General features: G+C 44.4%; 1 protein-coding gene across 1 annotated transcript in view; it reads right to left on the minus strand.

The window, feature by feature from the left end:
* Nucleotides 1-26335, minus strand: part of LOC138663371 (zinc finger protein 773-like) — a 50586-nt gene extending 24251 nt beyond the window's left edge. The window contains exons 1-6 of the mRNA XM_069749547.1: nucleotides 26279-26335; nucleotides 6260-6448; nucleotides 5951-6130; nucleotides 5746-5869; nucleotides 5565-5662; nucleotides 5276-5366 (exon numbers count right to left, since the gene is read on the minus strand). Coding sequence (XP_069605648.1) covers nucleotides 5276-5366; nucleotides 5565-5662; nucleotides 5746-5869; nucleotides 5951-6130; nucleotides 6260-6448; nucleotides 26279-26305 — 709 coding nt within the window. The 5' untranslated portion in view covers nucleotides 26306-26335. The remainder of the gene's footprint in view (nucleotides 1-5275; nucleotides 5367-5564; nucleotides 5663-5745; nucleotides 5870-5950; nucleotides 6131-6259; nucleotides 6449-26278) is intronic.
* Between the last annotated feature and the right edge of the window lie 555 nt (nucleotides 26336-26890).

A 26890-nucleotide genomic window follows, 5' to 3' on the forward strand; every position in this document is an offset into this window, starting at 1 on the left:
CCTATGGTTGTACTCGGACCTTGATGTGATGCAGACACGTTGTTCACATTGCTTTATATCGCACTGCAGGGGTTGGCTCTGCACAGACTAGGATGTATGTATGATCTAAAGATGCCAATCTGGTAATAGGATAATATTGCACTTGCATCTTGATCTTTACTAAATAACCACCTGCCTACTATAATTTATACACTATTTATTTATTAAAGATTTGTCATTTGTTCTTAGTGTTTACAACATTGTAGCACCTATTGTTTTAGCAAGGTGACATTTTTTGATCACTTTGTATCTGAGAGTCGGATCATGCTAATTACCGTACTAGACAGCAAAATGTAACTATTGTGAGTCCTAAAGTCCCTCTTTTCTTTCTGAACCCTTCTTACTATTTGTATCCATGTATTTATCATGTTTGTTGATCTAATAAAAAAATAATATTTTTTTATAAAAACTATTCTTCTGGCTCCACTCCTTTATCCTTTGAGGTTTATTGTCCTAAGGATGTTTTGAGATGTCACTGGGAGTTGTGAGTGGGCACTAACTAATAGGATTACCACGTTAAATAGGACCAAGTTGTGTATTAATATTATCTGAATACTGTCATCTTAACAGTGGGTCCGCGCAGAATGGATCCAGCTAAAGCTACGGATGTGTGTAAGAAGGGGGCAGGATTTGGCACCGGCCACATTTCAATCACCAGCCAAGAGATCCCCCCAAAAAATAAAAGTGCTTTACATAAAAAAATGAAACTTTGGTGAAAACGGCACAGGAAAATTATTGGGGCCAAAAAATCAGACCACGGGGACTAAGAATACAAATGTATCCGACTTTTGCTCCTGAGGATGAAAATTTAACTCAAAGGTGGATTAAGGCAGCGAATACATGCTCCTTGGAACTTATCTACATACAGTCATGGCCAAAAGTTTTGAGAATGAGAGAAATATTAATTTTTCCAAAGTCTACTGCTTCATTTTTTCAATGTCAATTTGCATATACTCCTGAATGTCAGAGTAATCAGCTTAACAGCAATTACTGTACTTGCAAAATCAATATTTGCCCAGAAAATGAACCCCCAAAACACATTTCAACATCATTGCAGTCCTGCCTTAAAAGGAGCAGCTAACATCGTTTTAGTGGTTGATCCATTAACACAGGTGTGGGTGTTGATGAGGACAGGGCTGGCGATCAATCAGTCATGATTAAGTAAGAATGACATCACTGGACGCTTTAAAAGGAGGCTGGTGCTTGGTATCATTGTTTCTCTTCAGTTAACCATGGTTATCTCTAAAGAAACACGTGCAGCCATCATTGCACTGCACAAAAATGGCCTAACAGGGAAGAGTATCGCAGCTACAAAGATTGCACCTCAGTCAACAATCTATCGCATCATCAAGAACTTCAAGGAGAGAGCTTCCATTGTTGTCAAAAAGGCTCCAGGGCGCCCAAGAAAGACCAGAAAGCGCAAGGACCGTATCTTAAAACGGTTTCAGCTGCGGGATCGGACTACCAGCAGTGCCGAGCTTGCTCAGGAATGGCAGCAGGCTGGTGTGAGTGCTTCTGCACGCACTGTGAGGCGGAGACTCTTAGAGCAAGGCCTGGTTTCAAGGAGGGCAGCAAAGAAGCCACTTCTCTCCAGAAAAAACATCAGGGACCGACTGATATTCTGCAAAAGGTACAGGAAGTGGACTGCTGAGGACTGGGGCAAAGTCATTTTCTCTGATGAATCCCCTTTTCGATTGTTTGGGACATCTGGAAAACAGCTTATTCAGAGAAGAAGAGGTGAGAGATACCACCAGTCTTGTCTCAGGCCAACTGTAAAGCATCCTGAAACCATTCATGTGTGGGGTTGCTTCTCAGCCAAGGGAATCGGCTCACTCACAGTCTTGCCTAAAAACACAGCCATGAATAAAAAATGGTACCAGAATGTCCTCCAAGAGCAACTTCTCCCAACCGTCCAAGAGCAGTTTGGCGCCCAACAATGCCTTTTCCAGCATGATGGAGCACCTTGCCATAAAGCAAAGGTGATAACTAAATGGCTCATGGAACAAAACATAGAGATTTTGGGTCCATGGCCTGGAAACTCCCCAGATCTTAATCCCATTGAGAACTTGTGGTCAAACATCAAGAGACGGTGGACAAACAAAAACCAACAAATTCTGACAAAATGCAAGCATTAATTATGCAAGAATGGACTGCTATCAGTCAGGATTTGGTCCAGAAGTTGATTGAGAGCATGCCAGGGAAAATTGCAGAGGTCTTGAAGAAGAAGGGTCAACACTGCAAATATTGACTTGCTGCATTAACTCATTCTAACTGTCAATATAACCTATTGGTACTCATAATATGATGGCAATTATATTTCTGTATGTGATATAAACATCAGACCAACACTAATAAAAACCAGAGGGCAGCAGATCATGTGAAAATATAATTTTGGTGTCATTCTCAAACCTTTTGGCCATGACTGTAATTATTGAAAATACTGCATCATTGGCTAAAATGGAGGAGGAGTTACAGGATCTCCACAATAAGGTACAATCAGAAGTGACAGCAGTATCTTTTCAAGAGACCATAACCAACTTGGAGAAAGACATGGAAAGATGGGAAAAAAACAATAAGTTCTGACAAGTCCAACAAATATCAACGTGACGGTTCAGATTTTGCCACCGGTAAGATTTTCCGCTGGCAAATAAAGAAAAGTTCCATTGAAAGAAACCTTTCCAGGAGCTCATCAATTCAATCAATATCTTCTGTGAGTGAATGTGACAGTCAAATCACTGACCCTGAAAAGACTCCTCGAACGAGGCAATTTGGGAAAAGGAATCAGCATCTCGCATCCTCAAATAAAGATCGTCGGAGGACCGTGTAAAGGTAATTGATCATATCATGAAAGGACAACCACACAGATGACCTTGCTGCAGAAAGGGCTAACGTTCTCCCCTTCATCTCGTTTCGATTCAGTCACGATAATTAAGGATTTACATCTATTTTACAGAAAATTTATTTTTTTTAAACTGCATCATAAATCTGATCAATTGGATCTTTTTCCTACAAGGGAGGAACAGGAGGTCCTTGCTAACCTTTCAATCTTTATTGGATGAACAAGTCTCTGAGGTGAGCCATTTCCCCACACATCTAATTAATAAATCCAAAAAATGTCCCCATTTGTCTTTGGTCTTAGCAGTTGATGTTTTTACCAAAATGGTCTCTGATGATAAAGCATCCCTACCATCTAGACCACATGAGACATCTAATCTAACACCAGAAGAAAGAAAGGCTTTGATGGATATGTAAAAATGGGATGTTGTTGTGGTGTTTTTCTGGATGTAGATTTTTTTTCTAAGCCTCACAACAGCCACAATATTATAGGCATTATTAACAATAATATCAACACTATTATATGCATTATGTAAAAATGGGGGGCAGGTCAGTGAGGGATTAGCGACCGGTCATAAGCCAATACAGATGAATATGTAATCAGAGCACCACATAAAGCCCTGCCCACAGCCCCGCCCCAGAGCACCACATAAAGCCCTGCCCACAGCCCCGCCCCAGAGCACCACATAAAGCCCTGCCCACAGCCCCGCCCCAGAGCACCACATAAAACCCTGCCCACAGTCACGCCCATAGCCCCACCCCAGAGCACCACATAAAGCCCCACCCAAGAGCACAAGAATCTCATTAACTGAAAACTACAAATACAGATTACACAACCAGAAGATGGATTTCATCACCAGGACTATCAGGGAGTTACAGACTCACATCAGGAGAGATTGTGCAGTAATCAGAATTTCTTAGGATCAAAAACAATGTCATTTATGATGTGGAGTGAATCCATGAAATCAGGGCTCGAGCCAACACATCTCCTGCAGGCGGGAATAAATGTATATTACAGCCATCAGCTACACACAGCTCAGAGATATATCATGGCACAGGTGTGATGTGTTTTATGTAGATTATCACAATCCTCCTTGAAGTTAGTTGGTTTTAATACAAATTGAAAAGTCAGGATAAAAGGAAACTCTGTTGTTATTGTACAGAAATTCACACTTGGCCTCACTGCACATTTAATGTTGTCAATCATAAGTGAAATTTGGCCAGAAAGACTGGACCTGGTCATGTAGGGACCATATGAGCACATTCAGTAGCACAGAAAGGAGAGAAGGGAGATTCATCCAATAAGATCTCAGGGTTCTAGGAAGCCAACAGCATCATTACCCTCTGCTTTCTCTTACAGGACCATCATAATATTTTTCTTCAAGTGATTTTCTATCTTGTCAGCACATTCAATGTACGCCGTCATTTGGCTTTGTAGTTCACAGATCTGGGCAGGTAACAGCATCTCCTAAACCCAGGGGGTAGGTGGATCTATCAGGTTGTAAGTTCTATAGAAAAGGGCTTTCGATGCCCAAAGTCATTTGAACAGTTTTGGGTGGAGGAGAATGTTGTGGTCTAGAGGCAAAATGGTGATCATGGTAATACGGCCGGACTACACCACCGATAAAGCAGCCACAGCCGGTGACTGAGAAGAATCTGTGACTTCTCTGCATTTAGTCAGATCTCCTCATTGTGTTCATCTGCATGAGGGTTATACAATGTAAGGACCATCTGACCATCATCTTGGAATTGTATTCTGGAGCGGAACTGTGATAATAAATTTGCCCCCAGTAAATTTACCGGACATGTGGGAGAGATTAGGAACTGGGCCGCAACCTCAGGGAAAGGTCCCACAGGGATGGGTTTTGCAAGAGTATATTTATTGGATCTGCCATCTACTCCAATTAAAACAAGCTCTTGGTCTGAGAATTGATATGGCGGGGCTGGGGACGGGGGGTTCCCAGACATAGGGTTAAAAGGAATATTGAAGTATGGGACTGGATTTGTGTACGGTGGGGAGGGCAGGAGCTGGAGTCTGTTGTGTGGGCCACTGATAAGGAACGGAGCTGTGCCCTGATAAGGAACGGAGCTGGGGTGGGGGCTGAGGTTGGAGCAGGAATCGCTGCAGCTACTGGTTTAACCTTTAATTTCCCTGCTGATGCAGTGGAAGTCTCAATGTCAGGTCTAACTGACATTATTGCCTCTTTCAATTCAGATTTAAGGTCGGACATTAAAGCTGTCACAAAAAGGTGTGAATGGGCTTTATTATACAATGAGATTCCCAAATCTTTAAATACTACCATAAGACACCCATAAAACTTCTCGGCAGTCCAGGATATATTGGTGCCTTGGGGCTAAGGGGCATAGGGCTTACAGTTGGGAGAAGAGGCTTAATACTCACCTGGGTAGCCATACGGAGGAACCTCCTCTTTACACCACTCATCCCCACTCACATATGTCTCTGTAGTATTAATATGGGTCAGATCTTCACCCTGAAACAAAAATTATAAAACTCACAGACAGATGGAGAAGTCACATCTATGATCAGTTCTAATTCTGCCATCTCCACCATTCTCATTACACAAGTATAAAACATATAATACTGGAGGATAAAACAAGACTGAGCACAAGACCTTCACCGGCGCCTACACATCATAGGGGAGATCTCCTGACAGCTTCTCTCCATCTACCTGATGATCCTGAGGAGCATTGGGATCTTCTTCATTACAGTCCTGTGGCAGAAGAGGACGGGGACATCTCTCTGGTGTTGTCTTCTTACTGGATAGATCTGGAGGAAACACATACAGGCAGTAAATTCATTCTATATATACAGATAATTATAGGCCGTGTGTATTTAGTCCTGTCTATTACCTGGTGATGTGAGGGGCTGGGGAACCTCCAATATGACGTTCTTGTACAGATCTTTCTGTTCTTCTAAATACTCCCACTCCTCCATGGAGAAATAGACAGCGACATCCTGACACCTTATAGAAACCTGACACATACAACGATCCCGTCATCCCCGATCCCTTCATAGTGTTACTGTATAATGTCCCAGCATTCCCAGCAGTGTCACCTCTCCAGTCAGCAGCTCAATCATCTTGTAGGTGAGTTCTAGGATCTTCTGGTCATTGATGTCCTCATGGATCAGGGGGTGAGGTGCAGGTCCAGTGATTGGGCTCAGGGGTCTTCCCCATCCCTCAGACACAGGATACGGACAGCGATCACTAGAGGTCTTCTTCACCACTGTGTAATCCTGGTTATGGAGAGACACATTAATAAATCTCACTACAGACATTTCCAGAGTCCTCACCTCTCCAGTTCTGTCCAGCTGTTATTCCCATAGATAAGAATGATGTAATGTGACGTCATCAGAATCTCTCACCTCTCCAGTAAGCCGGAAGAGGATCTCTAGGGTGAGGTGTAATATTTTCTCTACCATCTTGTCTCTGTCCATATCAATCTTTGATGGGTAAATCAGGAAAATTTTCTTTTGTAGAAGATCTTCACTGAGAGGATCCGATATTGTAGAGACCTGAATGAGATGATGAGCCGATGTAACATCATGAGAATCCTGTGTAATAATACAATTACTCGAGATAATAAGGGAAACATATGAGGAGATTTATTATTTTACAGTAATTAGTTTTCTGCTTTACATCTACTAATAAAACCTATATATTTAGGCCGCAGACAACAAGCAGTTTCTTCCTCGGAGTCGGCAGCTGAATACGTTCCTCATAGACTCATCTTCCATAACGCTAATTCTCGTCTCATTTACCGACACTGGAATCGGCATTAGCAATACTGCAGGAGATATTCATTACACGTGACAGGAGAAATAACTACTTCATGATAAGGAGGACATCTTCTTCTACTATGGCTCTAGAAACATATTTAGCCAGAGTCGGTCACTGACTCCATCACCACCGGCCAGGGCCGGACTGGGTCTAAAATTCAGGCCTGGCATCATTTGAAGTTACACAGGCCCACTTGTCACACGGTGACTGTATAATATCTTTGTACACTTGTAGGCACGGCCGGTTTTAGGCAAAGTGGGGCCGTAGGCAAAGTTTAAAATGGGGCCCCAAATGCTAACATATTGCACATCACACAAAAGCATTTCGGTTGTATTTACAAGCGCTGAGATCAGGCCGCTAAATGAGTGTGATCAGCAATATTGAAATTGTTCAACGTTTGTTTACCGGCCTCTTTCCACCAGCTGAGGAATAATGATGGGACAGAACGATCACTAATAGATCACTAACAGATCACCATACAGTATCATGTTATCAGCAGCACATCTACAGTTTACACCGGCGATATGCTGCTGAGAACAATGATTTTTGTTCCAGCAAAAACAATCTGAATATGTAGCATTTTACTTGTTTAGTAAAATACACCCCATAGTCCTCCATATATTATAATGTGCACCACAGTCCTCCATATAGTATAATACACTCCCTATAGTCATCCATATATTAACCCCTTTACCCCCAAGGGTGGTTTGCACGTTATGGACCGGGTCAATTTTTACAATTCTGACCACTGTCCCTTTATGAGGTTATAACTCTGGAACGCTTCAACGGATCCCGGTGATTCTGACATTGTTTTCTCGTGACATATTGTACTTCATGATAGTGGTAAAATTTCTTTGATATTACCTGCGTTTATTTGTGAAAAAAACGGAAATTTGGCGAAAATTTTGAAAATTTCGCAATTTTCCAACTTTGAATTTTTATGCAATTAAATCACAGAGATATGTCACACAAAATACTTAATAAGTAACATTTCCCACATGTCTACTTTACATCAGCACAATTTTGGAACCAAAAATTTTTTTTTGTTAGGGAGTTATAAGGGTTAAAAGTTGACCAGCAATTTCTCATTTTTACAACACCATTTTATTTTAGGGACCACATCTCATTTGAAGTCATTTTGAGGGGTCTATATGATAGAAAATACCCAAGTGTGACACCATTCTAAAAACTGCACCCCTCAAGGTTCTCAAAACCACATTCAAGAAGTTTATTAACCCTTCAGGTGCTTCACAGGAATTTTTGGAATGTTTAAATAAAAATTAACATTTAACTTTTTTTCACAAAAAATTTACTTCAGCTCCAATTTGTTTTATTTTGCCAAGGGTAACAGGAGAAAATGGACCCCAAAAGTTGTTGTACAATTTGTCCTGAGTACGCTGATACCCCATATGTGGGGGTAAACCACAGTTTGTGCGCATGGCAGAGCTCGGAAGGGAAGGAGCGCCATTTGACTTTTCAATGCAAAGTTGACTGGAATTGAGATGGGACGCCATGTTGCGTTTGGAGAGCCACTGATGTGCCTAAACATTGAAACCCCCCACAAGTGACACCATTTTGGAAAGTAGACCCCCTAAGGAACTTATCTAGAGGTGTGGTGAGCACTTTGACCCACCAAGTGCTTCACAGAAGTTAATAATGCAGAACCGTAAAAATAAAAAATCATTTTTTTTCACAAACATTATCTTTTCGCCCCAAATTTTTTATTTTCCCAATGGTAAGAGAAGAAATTGGACCACAAAAGTTGTGGCACAATTTGTCCTGAGTACTCTGATACCCCATATGTGGGGGTAAACCATTGTTTGGGCGCATGGGAGAGCTCGGAAGGGAAGGAGCGCCGTTTGACCTTTCAATGCAAAATTGACAGGAATTGAGATGAGACGCCATGTTGCGTTTGGAGAGCCACTGATGTACCTAAACATTGAAACCCCCCACAAGTGACACCATTTTGAAAAGTAGACCCCCTAAGGAACTTATCTAGATGTGTGGTGAGCACTTTGACCCAATAAGAGCTTCACAGAAGTTTATAATGCAGAGCCGTAAAAATAAAACAAAATTTTTTTCCCACAAAAATAATTTTTTAGCCCCCAGTTTTGTATTTTCCTGAGGGTAACAGGAGAAATTGGACCCCAAAAGTTGTTGTGCAATTTGTCCTGAGTGCGCTGATACCCTATATGTGGGGGAGAACCAGCGTTTGGGCGCATGGGAGGGCTCGGAAGGGAAGGAGAGCCATTTGGAATACAGACTTAGATGGAATGGTCTGCAGGCGTCACATTGTGTTTGCAGAGCCCCTAATGTACCTAAACAGTAGAAACCCCCCACAAGTGACCCCATATTGGAAACTAGACCCCCCAAGGAACTTATTTAGATGTGTTGTGAGAACTTTGAGTCCCCAAGTATTTCACTACAGTTTATAACGCAGAGCCGTGAAAATAAAATAAAAAATTTCCCCTCAAAATTATTTTTTAGCCCCCAGTTTTGTATTTTCTCGAGGGTAAAAGGAGAAATTGGACCCCAAAAGTTGTTGTCCAATTTGTCCTGAGTGCGTTGATACCCCATATGTGGGGTGAACCAGCGTTTGGGCGCATGGGAGGGCTCGGAAGGGAAGGAGCGCCATTTGGAATGCAGACTTAAATGGAATGGTCTGCAGGCGTCACATTGCGTTTGCAGAGCCCCTAATATACCTAAACAGTAGAAACCCCCACAAGTGACCCCATGTTGGAAACTAGACCCCCCCACGAACTTATCTAGATGTGTTGTGAGAACTTTGAGCCCCCAAGTGTTTCACTACAGTTTATAACGCAGAGCCGTGAAAATAAAAAATCTCTTTTTTTCCCACAAAAATTATTTTTTAGCCCCCAGTTTTGTATTTTCCCAAGGGTAACAGGAGAAATTGGACCCCAAAAGTTTTTGTCCAATTTGTCCTGAGTACGCTGATACCCCATATGTTGGGGTAAACTCCTGTTTGGGCACACGGGAGAGCTCGGAAGGGAAGGAGCACTGTTTTACTTTTTCAATGCAGAATTGGATGGAATTGAGATCGGTCGCCATGTCGCGTTTGGAGATCCCCCTGATGTGCCTAAATAGTGGAAACCCCCCAATTATAACTGAAACCCTAATCCAAACACACCCCTAACCCTAATCCCAACGGTAACCCTAACCACACCTCTAACCCAGACACACCCCTAATCCTAATCCCAATCGCAAATGTAATCCAAACCCTAACCCTAACTTTAGCCCCAACCCTAACTGTAGCCTTAACCCTAACCCTAGCCCTTACCCTAGCCCTAACCCTAGCCCCAACCCTAACCCTAACCCTAGCCCTAGCCCTAACCCTAACCCTAATCCCAACCCTAACCCTAGCCCTAACCCTAGCCCTAACCCTAGCCCTAACCCTAGCCCTAGCCCTAACCCTAACCCTAGCCCTAACCCTAGCCCTAACCCTAGCCCTAATCCTAGCCCTAACCCTAGCCCTAGCCCTAACCCTAGCCCTAGCCCTAACCCTAACCCTAGCCCTAACCCTAGCCCTAACCCTAGCCCTAACCCTAGCCCTAGCCCTAACCCTAACCCTAACCCTAGCCCTAGCCCTAACCCTAACCCTAGCCCTAACCCTAATGGGAAAATGGAAATAAATACATTTTTTTCATTTACTTTTATAGTGGGTTTTTTAGCGGATTTTTATGATTGGCAGCCGTCACACACTGAAAGACGCTTTTTATTGCAAAAAATATTTTTTGCGTTACCACATTTTGAGAGCTATAATTTTTCCATATTTGAGTCCACAGAGTCATGTGAGGTCTTGTTTTTTGCGGGACGAGTTGACGTTTTTATTGGTAACATTTTCGGGCACGTGACATTTTTTGATCGCTTTTTATTCCGATTTTTGTGAGGCAGAATGACCAAAAACCAGCTATTCATGAATTTCTTTTGGGGGAGGCGTTTATACCGTTCCGCGTTTGGTAAAATTGATAAAGCAGTTTTATTCTTCAGGTCAGTATGATTACAGCGATACCTCATTTATATCATTTTTTTATGGTTTGGCGCTTTTATACGATAAAAACTATTTTATAGAAAAAAATAATTATTTTTGCATCGCTTTATTCTCAGGACTATAACTTTTTTATTTTTTTGCTGATGATGCTGTATGGCGGCTCTTTTTTTGCGGGACAATATGACGCTTTCAGCGGTACCATGGTTATTTATATCCGTCTTTTTGATCGCGTGTTATTCCACTTTATGTTTGGCGGTATGATAATAAAGCGTTGTTTTTTGCCTCGTTTTTTTTTTTTTTTTCTTACGGTGTTTACTGAAGGGGTTAACTAGTGGGCCAGTTTTATAGGTCGGGTCGTTACGGACGCGGAGATACTAAATATGTGTACTTTTATTGTTTTGTTTTTTTTATTTAGATAAAGAAATGTATTTATGGGAATAATATATATATTTTTTTTTCATTATTTAGGATTTTTTTTTTTTTTTTTTTTTACACACTTGGAAATTTTTTTTTTTACTTTTTTACTTTGCCCCAGGGGGGGACAATACAGATCGGTGATCTGCCAGTTTGCACAGCACTCTGACAGATCACCGATCTGTCTGAGAGCAGTGCAGCGTTACCAAGTGCCTGTTCTGAGCAGGCACTTGGTAAGCCACCTCCCTCCCTGCAGGACCCGGATCCGCGGCCATTTTGGATCCGGGACTTACTGCAGGGAGGGAGGTAGGAGACCCCCGGAGCAACGCGATCACATCGCTTTGCTGCGGGGGTCTCAGGGAAGCCCGCAGGGAGCCCCCTCCCTGCGCGATGCTTCCCTGCACCGCCGGCACATCGCGATCATCTTTGATCGCGGTGTGCCGGGGGTTAATGTGCCGGGGGCGGTCCGTGACCGCTCCTGGCACATAGTGCCGGATGTCAGCTGCGATAAGCAGCTGACACCCGGCCGCGATCGGCGGCGCTCCCCCCGTGAGCGCGGCCGATCGCGCTGGACGTAATATTCCGTCCTTGGGAATTAAGGCCCACCCCACATGGACGGAATATTACGTCCAATGGCAGAAAGGGGTTAAAATACACTGCTCAGTCCTCCATATAGCATAATACACTCCTCATAGTGCTCCATATAGTATAATGCACCGCCATAGTCATCCATGTAGTACAATTCACTTCCCATGGTATAATGCACCGCATAGTTCTTCATAAAGTATAACGTATTCCCCATAGTCCTCCATACAGTATAATGCAGCCCACATTTAGTATAATGCAGCCACCACCCAACAGAATATAATGCAGCCACCACAGAGTATAATGCAGCCAACCCAGAGTAAATGCAGCCACCCCATAGAATGAAATGCAGCCCATCATAGTTTAATGCAGCCCCCTCACAGAGTATGATGCAATCACCCCTCAAAGAATATAAATATAATACAGCCCCCCATAGAATATAACGTAGCCCTGAATAGAATATAATACAGCCCACCTCCCCACAGAATATAATGCAGCCCCATCAAAGAGTATGATGCAATCATCCCTCATAAAATCCAATACAGCCCCCCAAATATAATATAGCCCACCTCCCCATAGCATGTAACATAGTAACATAGTTAGTAAGGCCGAAAAAAGACATTTGTCCATCCAGTTCAGCCTATATTCCATCATAATAAATACCCAGATCTACGTCCTTCTACAGAACCTAATAATTGTATGATACAATATTGTTCTGCTCCAGGAAGACATCCAGGCCTCTCTTGAACCCCTCGACTGAGTTCGCCATCACCACCTCCTCAGGCAAGCAATTCCAGATTCTCACTGCCCTAACAGTAAAGAATCCTCTTCTATGTTGGTGGAAAAACCTTCTCTCCTCCAGACGCAAAGAATGCCCCCTTGTGCCCGTCACCTTCCTTGGTATAAACAGATCCTCAGCGAGATATTTGTATTGTCCCCTTATATACTTATACATGGTTATTAGATCGCCCCTCAGTCGTCTTTTTTCTAGACTAAATAATCCTAATTTCGCTAATCTATCTGGGTATTGTAGTTCTCCCATCCCCTTTATTAATTTTGTTGCCCTCCTTTGTACTCTCTCTAGTTCCATTATATCCTTCCTGAGCACCGGTGCCCAAAACTGGACACAGTACTCCATGTGCGGTCTAACTAGGGATTTGTACAGAGGCAGTATAATGCTCTCATCATGTGTATCCAGACCTCTTTTAATGCACCCCATGATCCTGTTTGCCTTGGCAGCTGCTGCCTGGCACTGGCTGCTCCAGGTAAGTTTATCATTAACTAGGATCCCCAAGTCCTTCTCCCTGTCAGATTTACCCAGTGGTTTCCCATTCAGTGTGTAATGGTGATATTGATTCCTTCTTCCCATGTGTATAACCTTACATTTATCATTGTTAAACCTCATCTGCCACCTTTCAGCCCAAGTTTCCAACTTATCCAGATCCATCTGTAGCAGAATACTATCTTCTCTTGTATTAACTGCTTTACATAGTTTTGTATCATCTGCAAATATCGATATTTTACTGTGTAAACCTTCTACCAGATCATTAATGAATATGTTGAAGAGAACAGGTCCCAATACTGACCCCTGCGGTACCCCACTGGTCACAGCGACCCAGTTAGAGACTATACCATTTATAACCACCCTCTGCTTTCTATCACTAAGCCAGTTACTAACCCATTTACACACATTTTCCCCCATGTAATGTAGCCCCCATAGAATATAATACAGCCCACCTCCCCATAATATATAATGTAGCCCCCATAGAATATAATGCAGCCCCCCATAGTATATAACACTGCCTCCCACATAGAATATAATATACCCCCCATAGTATATAACACAGCCTCCTCCATAGAATATAATATACCCCCACAATAGTATAACACAGCCACATAGAATATAATATACCCCCATAGTATATAGCAAAGCCCGCATAGTATATAGCACAACCCGCATAGTGTATAGCAAATCCCGCATAGTATATAGCACAACACACATAGCAAATAGCACAACACGCATAGCAGATAACACAGCCCACGTAGCAGTATACAGTACAGCCCATGCAGTAGTATATAGCACAGCCCACATAGTAGTATATAGCACAGCCCACAGTAGTATATAGCACAGCCCACATAGTAGTATATAGCACAGCCCACACAGTAGTATACAGCACTGCCCACACAGTAGTATACAGCATTGCCCACACAGTAGTATACAGCACAGCCTACACAGTAGTATATAGCACAGCCCACACAGTAGTACACAGCACAGCCCACATTGTAGTATATAGCACAGCCCACACAGTAGTGTATAGCACAGCCCACACAGTAGTATATAGCACAGCACACAAAGTAGTATATAGCACAGCACACACAGTATTGTATAGCACAGCCCACACAGTAGTATATAGTACAGCCCACACAATAGTATACAGCACAGCCCACACAGTAGTATACAGCACAGCCCACATAGTAGTATAGAGCACCGCTCACACAGTAGTAAATAGCACAGCCCACCCCACACTGTAGTATACAGCACAGCCCGCATAGTAGTATACAGCTCAGCCCACACAGTAGTATATAGCACAGCCCATATAGTAGTATAGAGCACTGCCCACACAGTAGTATATAGCACAGCCCACATAGTAGTATACAGCACAGCCCACATAGTAGTATACAGCACAGCTCGCATCTCTCCTTTCCAGGAGAATGGCCCCACAGTCCAGTAAAAAAAACACACACACACACTCCTCACCTCTCCTCGTGCCCGCGTTGCTCCCTGCTCCTGTCTCGGCAGCTGTCGCTGCACTGCCTGGGACACAGTGAGTACACGTGCACCTGCAGTGTCAGAGGCAGAGTAGGGAATGATGGGAGAGGGAGCGTCAGTAGACGCTCTCTCCTTCATCACTGCACTCAACTGTACCGGCGTCTATGACGACGGTATAGTGAATGCGGCAGCGGTGCTGGGGGGGTGAGTTGGTGGGCAGCGGCCCACTACTGGCACCGGCCCTTCTGGCATTCTGGCCATTCCGGCCCTGCCACCGGCCGTCTATATGAAGGTTTCTCGTCTTCCCTGCACTGTAATCTTTTATCATGTTAGATCTCAGGTCAGATTCACACACAGAAGTTTGAGGCTTTAATAAAAGCTTTTTTCTTAACACGAAATGATCTGATCCCAAAGTCTCCATCTACAGTGATTTATGGGGTTTATTTCTGGCCTTAGGCTTTCCTATATTACAAGACAAACACCAGAAAAAGCAGAAATTAAAATGTTTCTAAAGAAAATTGGTTCCAACAATTCTTGTAAAAAGAAAAAACATGGAAAAGGCAGAAGACACATTTTATAATTTTTAACATGTTAAACATTTATTAAAAAGAAGATTATACTGTGTGTGGTGGGATGAGGTATTGTAGGAACATTATACTGTGTGTGGGGGTAAGGCGGTACTGTGAGAACATTATACTGTGTGTGGGGGTATGGCGGCACTGTGAGAACATTATACTGTGTGTGGTGGGATCGAGGTACTGTAGGAACATTATACTGTGTGTGAGGGTATAGCGGTACTGTGAGAACATTATACTGTGTGAGGGGGTATAGCAGTACTATGAGATTATATACTGTGTGTGCGGTATAGCGTTAGGGGCTGGCTGGCCCAGGTCGCACAGAGGCAAATGCCCCCCCTGCAGCTGTTCAGCTGCCTGGTGGTGGCTACAGCCTCACAGCAAATTTTGTGCAGCCATGTCCGATGTACTGTGACGTGGCTGGCAGCAGACACAGCCGCATCACAGTCAGCGCACACGTCTGCGCTGGGGCCGGGAGCTATGCTTGGCTGTCACCTTGACGGCTGAGGAGCATCTGCACCTGTATGTTCTCTATACTTCCAGGTTAGGTGTCGGGCATGCGCGATGGCGTCCTCACGCATGCGCCGACATGTCACGGATGCTAGAAGCAGAGAGGCGCTGCAGGGGAGCGACTGGTGAGGTGAGTATGAAAAACATTTTTGTTTTCTTTATAAAATAAATGTAATGGTGGGTAACTGCAAGTGATGAAGGGGGGGGGGTGTGAGGATACTGCACATGATGGAATTTGGGGGTTAAAGGAGACTGCACATGATGGAATGAGGGGGTAAGTGGGGCTGCACATGATGAAGGTTGAGTGGGGCTGTACATGATGGAGTGGGGCTGCACATGATTAAGGGGGAGTGCGGCTGCACATGATGGAGTTTAGTGGATAAAGGAGACTGCACATGATGGAGTGGGGAGAGTGGGGCTGTACATGATGGAATGGGGCCACCATGATGATGTGGGGGTAAGGAGGATTGCGCATGATGAAGGGGGAATGGGGCTGCACATGATTTGGGAGGTAAGGGGGATTGCACATGATGAAGTGGGAGGGAGTAAGGGGGACTGCACATGATGAAATGGGGGGTGTGTGTTATGAAAGCAATCCAGTGACACAGTGTGCCAGCAATCAGAGCACATACAGTGATCTGACAATAACTCAAAAACAATAGAACGAGCTCTGAGACGTGGAATCTCTGTAGACCGCAATACCTGAACCTATCCTAAACACAACTAAAGGTGGCTGTGGATTGCGCCTGACACTACCTATGCAACTCGGCACAGCCTGAGGAGCTGACTAGCCTGAAGATAGAAAAACAAGCCTGACTTGCCTCAGAGAAATACCCCAAAGGAAAAGGCAGCCCCCCACATATAATGACTGTTAGCAAGATGAAAAGACAAACGTAGGGATGAAATAGATTCAGCAAAGTGAGGCCCGATATTCTAGATAGAGCGAGGATAGCAAAGAGAACTTTGCAGTCTACAAAAAACCCTAAAGCAAAAAACCACGCAAAGGGGCAAAAAACCACGCAAAGGGGCAAAAAGACCCACCGTGCCGAACTAACGGCACGGCGGTACACCTTTTGCGTCTCAGAGCTTCCAGCAAAACGAATTGACAAGCTGGACAGAAAAAGTAGCAACAAAAGCAAAGAAGCACTTATCTAAGCAGAGCAGCAGGCCACAGGAAAGAACCAGAAGCTCAGATCCAACACTGGAACATTGACTAGGAGCAAGGAAGACAGAATCAGGCGGAGTTAAATAACAAAGAAGCCAACGAGCTCACCAGAACACCTGAGGGAGGAAGCTCAGAAGCTGCAGTACCACTTGTGACCACAGGAGTGAATTCAGCCACAGAATTCACAACAGTACCCCCCCCTTGAGGAGGGGTCACCGAACCCTCACCAGAGCCCCCAGGCCGACCAGGATGAGCCACATGAAAGGCACGAACAAGATCTGGAGCATGGACATCAGAGGCAAAAACCCAGGAATTATCTTCCTGAGCATAACCCTTCCATTTAACCAGATACTGGAGTTTCCGTCTAGAAACACGAGAATCCAAAATTTTCTCCACAATATACTCCAATTCCCCCTCCACCAAAACCGGGGCAGGAGGCTCAACAGAAGGAACCATAGGTGTCACGTATCTCCGCAACAACGACCTATGGAATACATTATGTATGGAAAAGGAGTCTGGGAGGGTCAGACGAAAAGACACAGGATTGAGAATCTCAGAAATCCTATACGGACCAATAAAACGAGGTTTAAATTTAGGAGAGGAAACCTTCATAGGAATATGACGAGAAGATAACCAAACCAGATCCCCAACACGAAGTCGGGGACCCACACGGCGTCTGCGATTAGCGAAAAGTTGAGCCTTCTCCTGGGACAAGGTCAAATTGTCCACTACCTGAGTCCAGATCTGCTGCAACCTGTCCACCACAGAATCCACACCAGGACAGTCCGAAGACTCAACCTGTCCTGAAGAGAAACGAGGATGGAACCCAGAATTGCAGAAAAATGGAGAGACCAAGGTAGCCGAGCTGGCCCGATTATTAAGGGCGAACTCAGCCAACGGCAAAAAGGACACCCAATCATCCTGGTCAGCAGAAACAAAACATCTCAGATATGTTTCCAAGGTCTGATTGGTTCGTTCGGTCTGGCCATTAGTCTGAGGATGGAAAGCCGAGGAAAAAGATAGGTCAATGCCCATCCTACCACAAAAGGCTCGCCAAAACCTTGAAACAAACTGGGAACCTCTGTCAGAAACAATATTCTCAGGAATGCCATGCAAACGAACTACATGCTGGAAGAACAAAGGCACCAAATCAGAGGAGGAAGGCAATTTAACCAAGGGCACCAGATGGACCATTTTAGAAAAGCGATCACAGACCACCCAAATGACTGACATCTTTTGAGAAACGGGAAGGTCAGAAATGAAATCCATCGAAATATGTGTCCAAGGCCTATTTGGGACCGGCAAGGGCAAAAGCAACCCACTGGCACGTGAACAGCAGGGCTTAGCCCTAGCACAAATCCCACAGGACTGCACAAAAGTACGTACATCCCGTGACAGAGATGGCCACCAGAAGGATCTAGCCACTAACTCTCTGGTACCAAAGATTCCAGGATGACCAGCCAACACCAGAACAATGAAGTTCCGAGATAACTTTACTAGTCCACCTATCAGGGACGAACAGTTTCTCCGCCGGACAACGATCAGGTTTATTAGCCTGAAATTTTTGCAACACTCGCCGCAAATCAGGGGAGATGGCAGACACAATGACTCCTTCCTTGAGGATACTCGCCGGCTCAGATGAACCCGGAGAGTCGGGCACAAAACTCATAGACAGAGCATCCGCCTTCACATTTTTAGAGCCCGGAAGGTACGAAATCACAAAATCGAAGCGGGCAAAAAATAACGACCAACGGGCCTGTCTAGGATTCAAGCGCTTGGCAGACTCGAGATAAGTAAGGTTCTTATGATCAGTCAATACCACCACGCGATGCTTAGCTCCTTCAAGCCAATGACGCCATTCCTCGAATGCCCACTTCATGGCCAGCAACTCTCGGTTGCCCACATCATAATTACGCTCAGCAGCCGAAAACTTCCTGGAAAAGAAAGCACATGGTTTCAACACTGAGCAACCAGAACCTCTCTGTGACAAAACCGCTCCTGCTCCAATCTCAGAAGCATCAACCTCGACCTGGAACGGAAGAGAAACATCTGGTTGACACAACACAGGGGGAGAACAAAAACGATGCTTTAACTCCTGAAAAGCTTCCACAGCAGCAGAAGGCCAATTAATCAAATCAGCACCCTTCTTGGTCAAATCAGTCAATGGTTTGGCAATGCTAGAAAAATTACAGATGAAGCGACGATAAAAATTAGCAAAGCCCAGGAATTTTTGCAGACTTTTCAGAGATGTCGGCTGAGTCCAATCCTGGATGGCCTGGACCTTAACCGGATCCATCTCGATAGTAGAAGGGGAAAAGATGAACCCCAAAAATGAAACTTTCTGCACACCGAAGAGACACTTTGATCCCTTCACAAACAAAGAATTAGCACGCAGGACCTGGAAAACCATTCTGACCTGCTTCACATGAGAGTCCCAATCATCTGAGAAGATCAAAATGTCATCCAAGTAAACAATCAGGAATTTATCCAGATACTCACGGAAGATGTCATGCATAAAAGACTGAAACACAGATGGAGCATTGGCAAGTCCGAACGGCATCACTAGATACTCAAAATGACCCTCGGGCGTATTAAATGCAGTTTTCCATTCATCTCCTTGCCTGATTCTCACCAGATTATACGCACCACGAAGATCTATCTTAGTGAACCAACTAGCCCCCTTAATCCGAGCAAACAAGTCAGATAACAATGGCAAGGAATACTGAAATTTAACAGTGATCTTATTAAGAAGGCGGTAATCAATACACGGTCTCAGCTAACCATCCTTCTTGGCTACAAAAAAGAACCCTACTCCCAGTGGTGATGACGATGGGCGAATATGTCCCTTCTCCAGGGATTCCTTCACATAACTGCGCATAGCGGCGTGTTCAGACACGGATAAATTAAATAATCGACCTTTAGGGAATTTACTACCAGGAATCAAATTGATAGCACAATCACAATCCCTATGCGGAGGTAGGGCATCGGACTTGGGCTCTTCAAATACATCCTGATAATCAGACAAGAACTCTGGGACCTCAGAAGGAGTGGATGACGAAATAGACAAAAATGGAACATCACCATGTACCCCCTGACAACCCCAGCTGGATACCGACATAGAGTTCCAATCCAATACAGGATTATGGGTTTGCAGCCATGGCAACCCCAACACGACCACATCATGCAGATTATGTAGCACCAGAAAGCGAATAACTTCCTGATGTGCAGGAGCCATGCACATGGTCAGCTGGGTCCAGTACTGAGGTTTATTCTTGGCCAAAGGTGTAGCATCAATTCCTCTCAACGGAATAGGACACCGCAAAGGCTCCAAGAAAAACCCACAACGTTTAGCATAATCCAAATCCATCAGATTCAGGGCAGCGCCTGAATCCACAAACGCCATGACAGAATACGATGACAAAGAGCACATCAAGGCAATGGACAGAAGGAATTTGGATTGTACAGTACCAAAGACGGCAGACCTATCGAACCGCTTAGTGCGCTTAGGACAATGAGAAATAGCATGAGTGGAATCACCACAGTAGAAACACAGACCATTCAGACGTCTGTGTTCTTGCCGTTCAACTCTGGTCATAGTCCTATCGCACTGCATAGGCTCAGGTTCAATCTCAGGCAATATCGCCAAATGGTGCACAGATTTACGCTCACGCAAGCGTCGACCGATCTGAATGGCCAAAGACATAGACTCATTCAAACCAGCAGGCATAGGAAAACCCACCATGACATCCTTAAGAGCCTCAGAGAGACCCTTTCTGAACAAAGCTGCCAGCGCAGATTCATTCCACAGAGTGAGTACTGACCACTTCCTAAATTTCTGACAATATACTTCTATATCATCCTGACCCTGGCACAAAGCCAGCAAATTTTTCTCAGCCTGATCCACTGAACTAGGCTCATCGTAAAGTAATCCGAGTGCCAGGAAAAACGCATTGACATTACTCAATGCAGGGTCTCCTGGCGCAAGAGAAAATGCCCAGTCCTGAGGGTCGCCGCGCAAAAAAGAAATAATAATCAAAACCTGTTGAATAGGATTACCAGAAGAATGAGGTTTCAAGGCCAGAAATAGCTTACAATTATTTTTGAAATTAAGAAACTTAGTTCTATCACCAAAAAACAAATCAGGAATAGGAATTCTTGGTTCTAACATAGATTTCTGATCAATAGTATCTTGAATCCTTTGTACATTTATAACAAGATTATCCATTGAAGAGCACAGACCCTGAATATCCATGTCCACACCTGTGTCCTGAAACACCCAAATGTCTAGGGGAAAAAAAAAACTGAACACAGAGCTGAGAGAAGAAAAAAAAATGATGTCAGAACTTCTTTTTTTCCCTCTATTGAGAATCATTAGGCAGGCTCCTAGTACTGTTATGAAGGCAATCCAGTGACACAGTGTGCCAGCAATCAGAGCACATACAGTGATCTGACAATAACCCAAAAACAATAGAACGAGCTCTGAGACGTGGAATCTCTGTAGACCGCAATACCTGAACCTATCCTAAACACAACTAAAGGTGGCTGTGGATTGCGCCTGACACTACCTATGCAACTCGGCACAGCCTGAGGAGCTGACTAGCCTGAAGATAGAAAAACAAGCCTGACTTGCCTCAGAGAAATACCCCAAAGGAAAAGGCAGCCCCCCACATATAATGACTGTTAGCAAGATGAAAAGACAAACGTAGGGATGAAATAGATTCAGCAAAGTGAGGCCCGATATTCTAGATAGAGCGAGGATAACAAAGAGAACTTTGCAGTCTACAAAAAACCCTAACGCAAAAAACCACGCAAAGGGGCAAAAAGACCCACCGTGCCGAACTAACGGCACGGCGGTACACCCTTTGCGTCTCAGAGCTTCCAGCAAAACGAATTGACAAGCTGGACAGAAAAAGTAGCAACAAAAGCAAAGAAGCACTTATCTAAGCAGAGCAGCAGGCCACAGGAAAGATCCAGAAGCTCAGATCCAACACTGGAACATTGACTAGGAGCAAGGAAGACAGAATCAGGCGGAGTTAAATAACAAAGAAGCCAACGAGCTCACCAGAACACCTGAGGGAGGAAGCTCAGAAGCTGCAGTACCACTTGTGACCACAGGAGTGAATTCAGCCACAGAATTCACAACAGGTGTGGCTGCACATGATGAATTGGGGGTTAAGGGGGACTGCGCATGATGAAGTGGGGTGTAAGGTGAACTGCACATGAAGTGGGGGGTAATGGGGACTGCACATGAAAAAGTGGGGGGTAAGATGGACTGCACATGAAGTGGGGGGTAAGGGTGACTGCACATGATGAAATTGGGGTAAGAGGACTGCAGATGATGAAGTGGGGGGTAAGGGTGACTGCAGATGATGAAGTGGGGGGGAAGGAAACTGCAGGACTGCACATGATGAAGTGTGTCTGAGGTGGGACTGCTCATGATGAAATGTAAGGGGGATAGGGGGCTGCAAATGATGAAGGGGCACTGCAGATGAAGTGAGGGGGTGATAGGGGACTGCGATGAATGAAGAAAGGGGACTTCAAATTAAAGTGGGGGACTGCAAATGATGAATTCAGTATGAGGGACAGGGGACAGCAATTTAATTGAAGGTTGGGGTGGGGAGAGCAAATGATCAATTGAAGAGGGGGTGGGGAGAGCAAATGATGATCTAGGGGAAGAACAAATAATAAATCTTAAGGATGGGGGAGTAACTGATGTATTGAATGTGGGGTAGAGCAGTTGATAATGAATAGAGGGTGGGAGAAAAAGACATGACAATGAATTGGGGTGGGAAGGGCATGTAACTATAATGAATAGGGGTTAGGGATAGAGTGGTAGGTACATAGTGGGTGGCGTTGATGAAGTGACTGGTAATAAATTGGGGGAAAGAGTACAGGTGCTAATTAATTTATATATTAAATGGAGAAAGTGGCTATTTATAGCTAGTGGGTGCACAGTGGTGGATTATAATTTATATTTTGAATGGTGGGTTGTTAATAATAATAATTATAATAATTTTATTTCTATAGTGCCAACATATTTCACAACACTTTATATTTTAGCAGAACATCCTGAGGCTGAAAAAAAAGAAAAAAACCATCAGAGAGATAGCAGACATGCTTGGAATAGCAAAATCAACAGTTGGGTACATTCTGAGAAAAAAGGAATTGACTGGTGAGCTTGGGAACTCAAAAAGGCCTGGGCGTCCACGGATGACAACAGTGGTGGATGATCGCCGCATACTTAATTTGGTGAAGAAGAACCCGTTCACAACATCAACTGAAGTCCAGAACACTCTCAGTGAAGTAGGTGTATCTGTCTCTAAGTCAACAGTAAAGAGAAGACTCCATGACAGTAAATACAAAGGGTTCACATCTAGATGCAAACCATTCATCAATACCAAAAATAGACAGGCCAGAGTTAAATTTGCAGAAAAACACCTCAAGAAGCCAGCTCAGTTCTGGAAAAGTATTCTATGGACAGATGAGACAAAGATCAACCTGTACCAGAATGATGGGAAGAAAAAAGTTTGGAGAAGAAAGGGAACGGCACATGATCCAAGGCACACCACATCCTCTGTAAAACATGGTTGGAGGCAACGTGATGGCATGGGCATGCATGGCTTTCAATGGCACTGGGTCACTTGTGTTTATTGATGACATAAGAGCAGACAAGAGTAGCCGGATGAATTCTGAAGTGTACTGGGATATACTTTCAGCCCAGATTCAGCCAAATGCTGCAAAGTTGATTGGACGGCGCTTCATAGTACAGATGGACAATGACCCCAAGCATACAGCCAAAGCTACCCAGGAGTTCATGAGTGCCAAAAAGTGGAACATTCTGCAATGGCCAAGTCAATCTCCAGATCTAAACCCAATTGAGCATGCATTTCACTTGCTCAAATCCAGACTTAAGATGGAAAGACCCACAAACAAGCAAGACCTGAAGGCTGCGGCTGTAAAGGCCTGGCAAAGCATTAAGAAGGAGGAAACCCAGCGTTTGGTGATGTCCATGGGTTCCAGACTTAAGGCAGTGATTGCCTCCAAAGGATTTGCAACAAAATATTGAAAATAAAAATATTTTGTTTGGGTTATGTTTATTTGTCCAATTACTTTTGACCTCCTAAAATGTGGAGTGTTTGTAAAGAAATGTGTACAATTCCTACATTTTCTATCAGATATTTTTGTTCAACCCTTCAAATTAAACGTTACAATCTGCACTTGAATTCTGTTGTAGAGGTTTCATTTCAAATCCAATGTGGTGGCATGCAGAGCCCAACTCGCGAAAATTGTGTTACTGTCCAAATATTTCTGGCCCTAACTGTAACTTCTGTCAGGAGTGTATGGTGGCATCATTGGTCTTTGTATAGAGTGTAGTTTCATGTAGAGGTAATGGTGATATTATAATATTATGTATTCGCTGTGTAGTGGTGATAGTACTAGGCACTGTGTAGCCGTATTGTTGTATGTATGTTTGTAAGTAAGCGCCGTTATGGCACCATATCTAAGCAGTAAGCTTGGTTCTGGTACTGTATCAATGTAGTAATCTAGATTATGGTACTGTATGTATGTCGTAATCTCGGTTCTGCTCCAGTATCTATGTAGCAGGCTTGGTTCCATGTGGTAGGCTTATTAAGCTCAGTTCTGCTCCCTTATCTCTGTAGTAAGCTTGGTTCTGCTCCCATATTTCTGCAGTAAGCTCGGTTCTGCTCCCATATTTCTGCAGTAAGCTCGGTTCTGCTCCCATATCTCTGTAGTAAGCTCGGTTCTGCTCCCATATCTCTGCAGTAAGCTCGGTTCTGCTCCCATATCTCTGTAGTAAGCTCGGTTCTGCTCCCATACCTCTGCAGTAAGCTCGGTTCTGCTCCCATATATTTGTAGTAAGCTCGATTCTGCTCCCATATCTCCATAGTAAGCTCTGTTCTGCTCCCATATCTCTGTAGTAAGCTCTGTTCTGCTCACATACATCTGTAGTAAGCTCCGTTCTGTTCCCATATCTCTGGAGTAAGCTCGATTTTGCTCCGATATCTCTGGAGTAAGCTTGGTTCTGCTACCATATCTATGCAGCAAGCTCCGTTCTGTTCCCATATCTGTGTACCAGCCTATTTTTGTTATCTCTTCTACTTTAATGCAGCGGCCAGATATAAGCAGGGAAAAAGAGGGCCACCGCAACTCGAGGGCCACTGCCTTGTGATTGCCCCCTAGGCTGAAAAGTGCCAGCCAGCCCCTGTGTAGCGGTACTGTGAGAACATTATACTGTGTGTGGGGGTATAGCAGTACTGTAGGAACATTATACTGCGTGGGGTTATAGCGGTACTATGAGAAGATTATATTGTGTGTGGGGGTATGGAGGTACTGTAGGAACATTATACTGTGTGTGGGGGTATGGAGGTACTGTAGGAACATTACACTGTGTGTGGGCGTATGGCGGTAGTGTGAAAATACCTTTTTTATGAGAGATGCCAGTACTGTGGAAACATCATACTGTGTGAGCGGCATCATAGATATTGCATAAGGGGTGTAAAAAGGAGGGTCATAAAAAAGACTCCTCAGGGCTCTGCTGCATTTGTACAAAAAGACTGCTATCTGCTGTCCAGACGGGACCATGTGACTTCAATGGGAAGAGGGAGAGTTTCAGGAAGCAAGAGTCTAGATCAGTGGTCCCCAACCTTTTTGACCTTCAGAGCCACATTCAGCTTTGCAAGAGGGTCGCAAGCCACATCCAGGTACTGTACCCCTCACAGTAGTGGCAACCAAAGCCCCCATTAAAGGTATAATGATAACCAAAGCTTTTCCACACAAATCACCCCGAAGCAGTATACAAGATCCAGGGGTTCCCACCACACCCCACCACATTCAGCATTCTCCTATCACGCACCCCCAACAGTCATATCCATCTCCAAGCACCTCCTCTGACCGGTAGTATCATCCTGTCTCCAGTATACCATACTTAAATTATCTCTAAACCCCCAAGACCAGTAGAAGTGTACCCAGGTCTGCTTTTCTGTGCAGGGCTACTCACAAAGTTCACCATTTTGAGATGTACTCTTCATACCAGTTTACTAAATCGGGAGCTAATGCACCAAGCTGGCAGACAGCTGCGAGCCACAATTCATGGGACCGCGAGCCACATGTGGCTCCCGAGCTACAAGTTGGGGGCCCCTGGTCTAGAGGGTGCACCTGGTCAGGTGACCTTGATGACGCTGTTACTGATATTATATAGGCCAGAACCCCAAAGGCAGAACAGATTTGGCGCCAAGGAAAGGAAAGGAGTGCGGGGAAGAATTTGAGGTACCAGCTCATGGTAAAGTGCCCGAGGCAGCTGGTTGTGGGGCAGAACCCTGCTTACAGGGGCATAATGGGGGCATTTCACTGTGTGGGGCCAAGAAAAGGGCCCTGTACTAGGAGAACAACCCGTTCCCTCACTTCCTGTCTTCCATAGTTGGGTTGTATGTATCTATTACAGGAAACGGAGCAAAAAACGTTATGATTCTTATAAAGTGGCAAAAACATCAAAAGAGTCGTAGTGCAGAAGGGGTTAATGTCCCCCGCGCTCAGTAATGGGAAATCTCCACATACCTCCACCTGCAGAGCCGCACACCACATATATGGCTGCTCCGTGCGCACAGGACCTGTGATGAGGTCACAGGAGGGAGGAGTCAGGGGTCACATGATCAGGGGTCTCAGGGAATGATATCCGCAGTGTAGACCCTACATGGAAACTTCTCCTCAGTCAGTGACGTTTCCGCCATTATTTCCCCTCACTACTGGCACAATTACCCCGCGCCGCCTTTTCTACACAGTGTTATGTGTGGACTGTAACGTGTGATTTCTCTGGAGACAAATAGACCCCACACATGAGGGAATTATCACCAGTTACCGGATGTCTAGTATATGGCGGCATATGATTGTGCTACCGACTCTATACCAGGAGCTAAAATGCCGAAATCTCCCTTATTTATCCCCTTCTAGTGTCCGGCTAAGGGTCATATACGGCCATGCACCTCTCCAGTCGCTGAGGGGTTTTTTTGGTAATAGGATGGAGGGCGGCGTTCATGCTTGGACTTCAGAGAGATTAATAAAATCACGGTGCACCTTCCCTATCCTTTACCCCTTATACCTGACCTGTTTAGCTGATTACCTGGAGATAAATGGTTTTACAGACTTAACGTGAGAGAGGCATATAACCTT

This window comes from Ranitomeya imitator, chromosome 2 (assembly GCF_032444005.1).
Source record: "Ranitomeya imitator isolate aRanImi1 chromosome 2, aRanImi1.pri, whole genome shotgun sequence".
In the NCBI taxonomy this organism is placed as follows: Eukaryota; Metazoa; Chordata; class Amphibia; order Anura; family Dendrobatidae; genus Ranitomeya; species Ranitomeya imitator.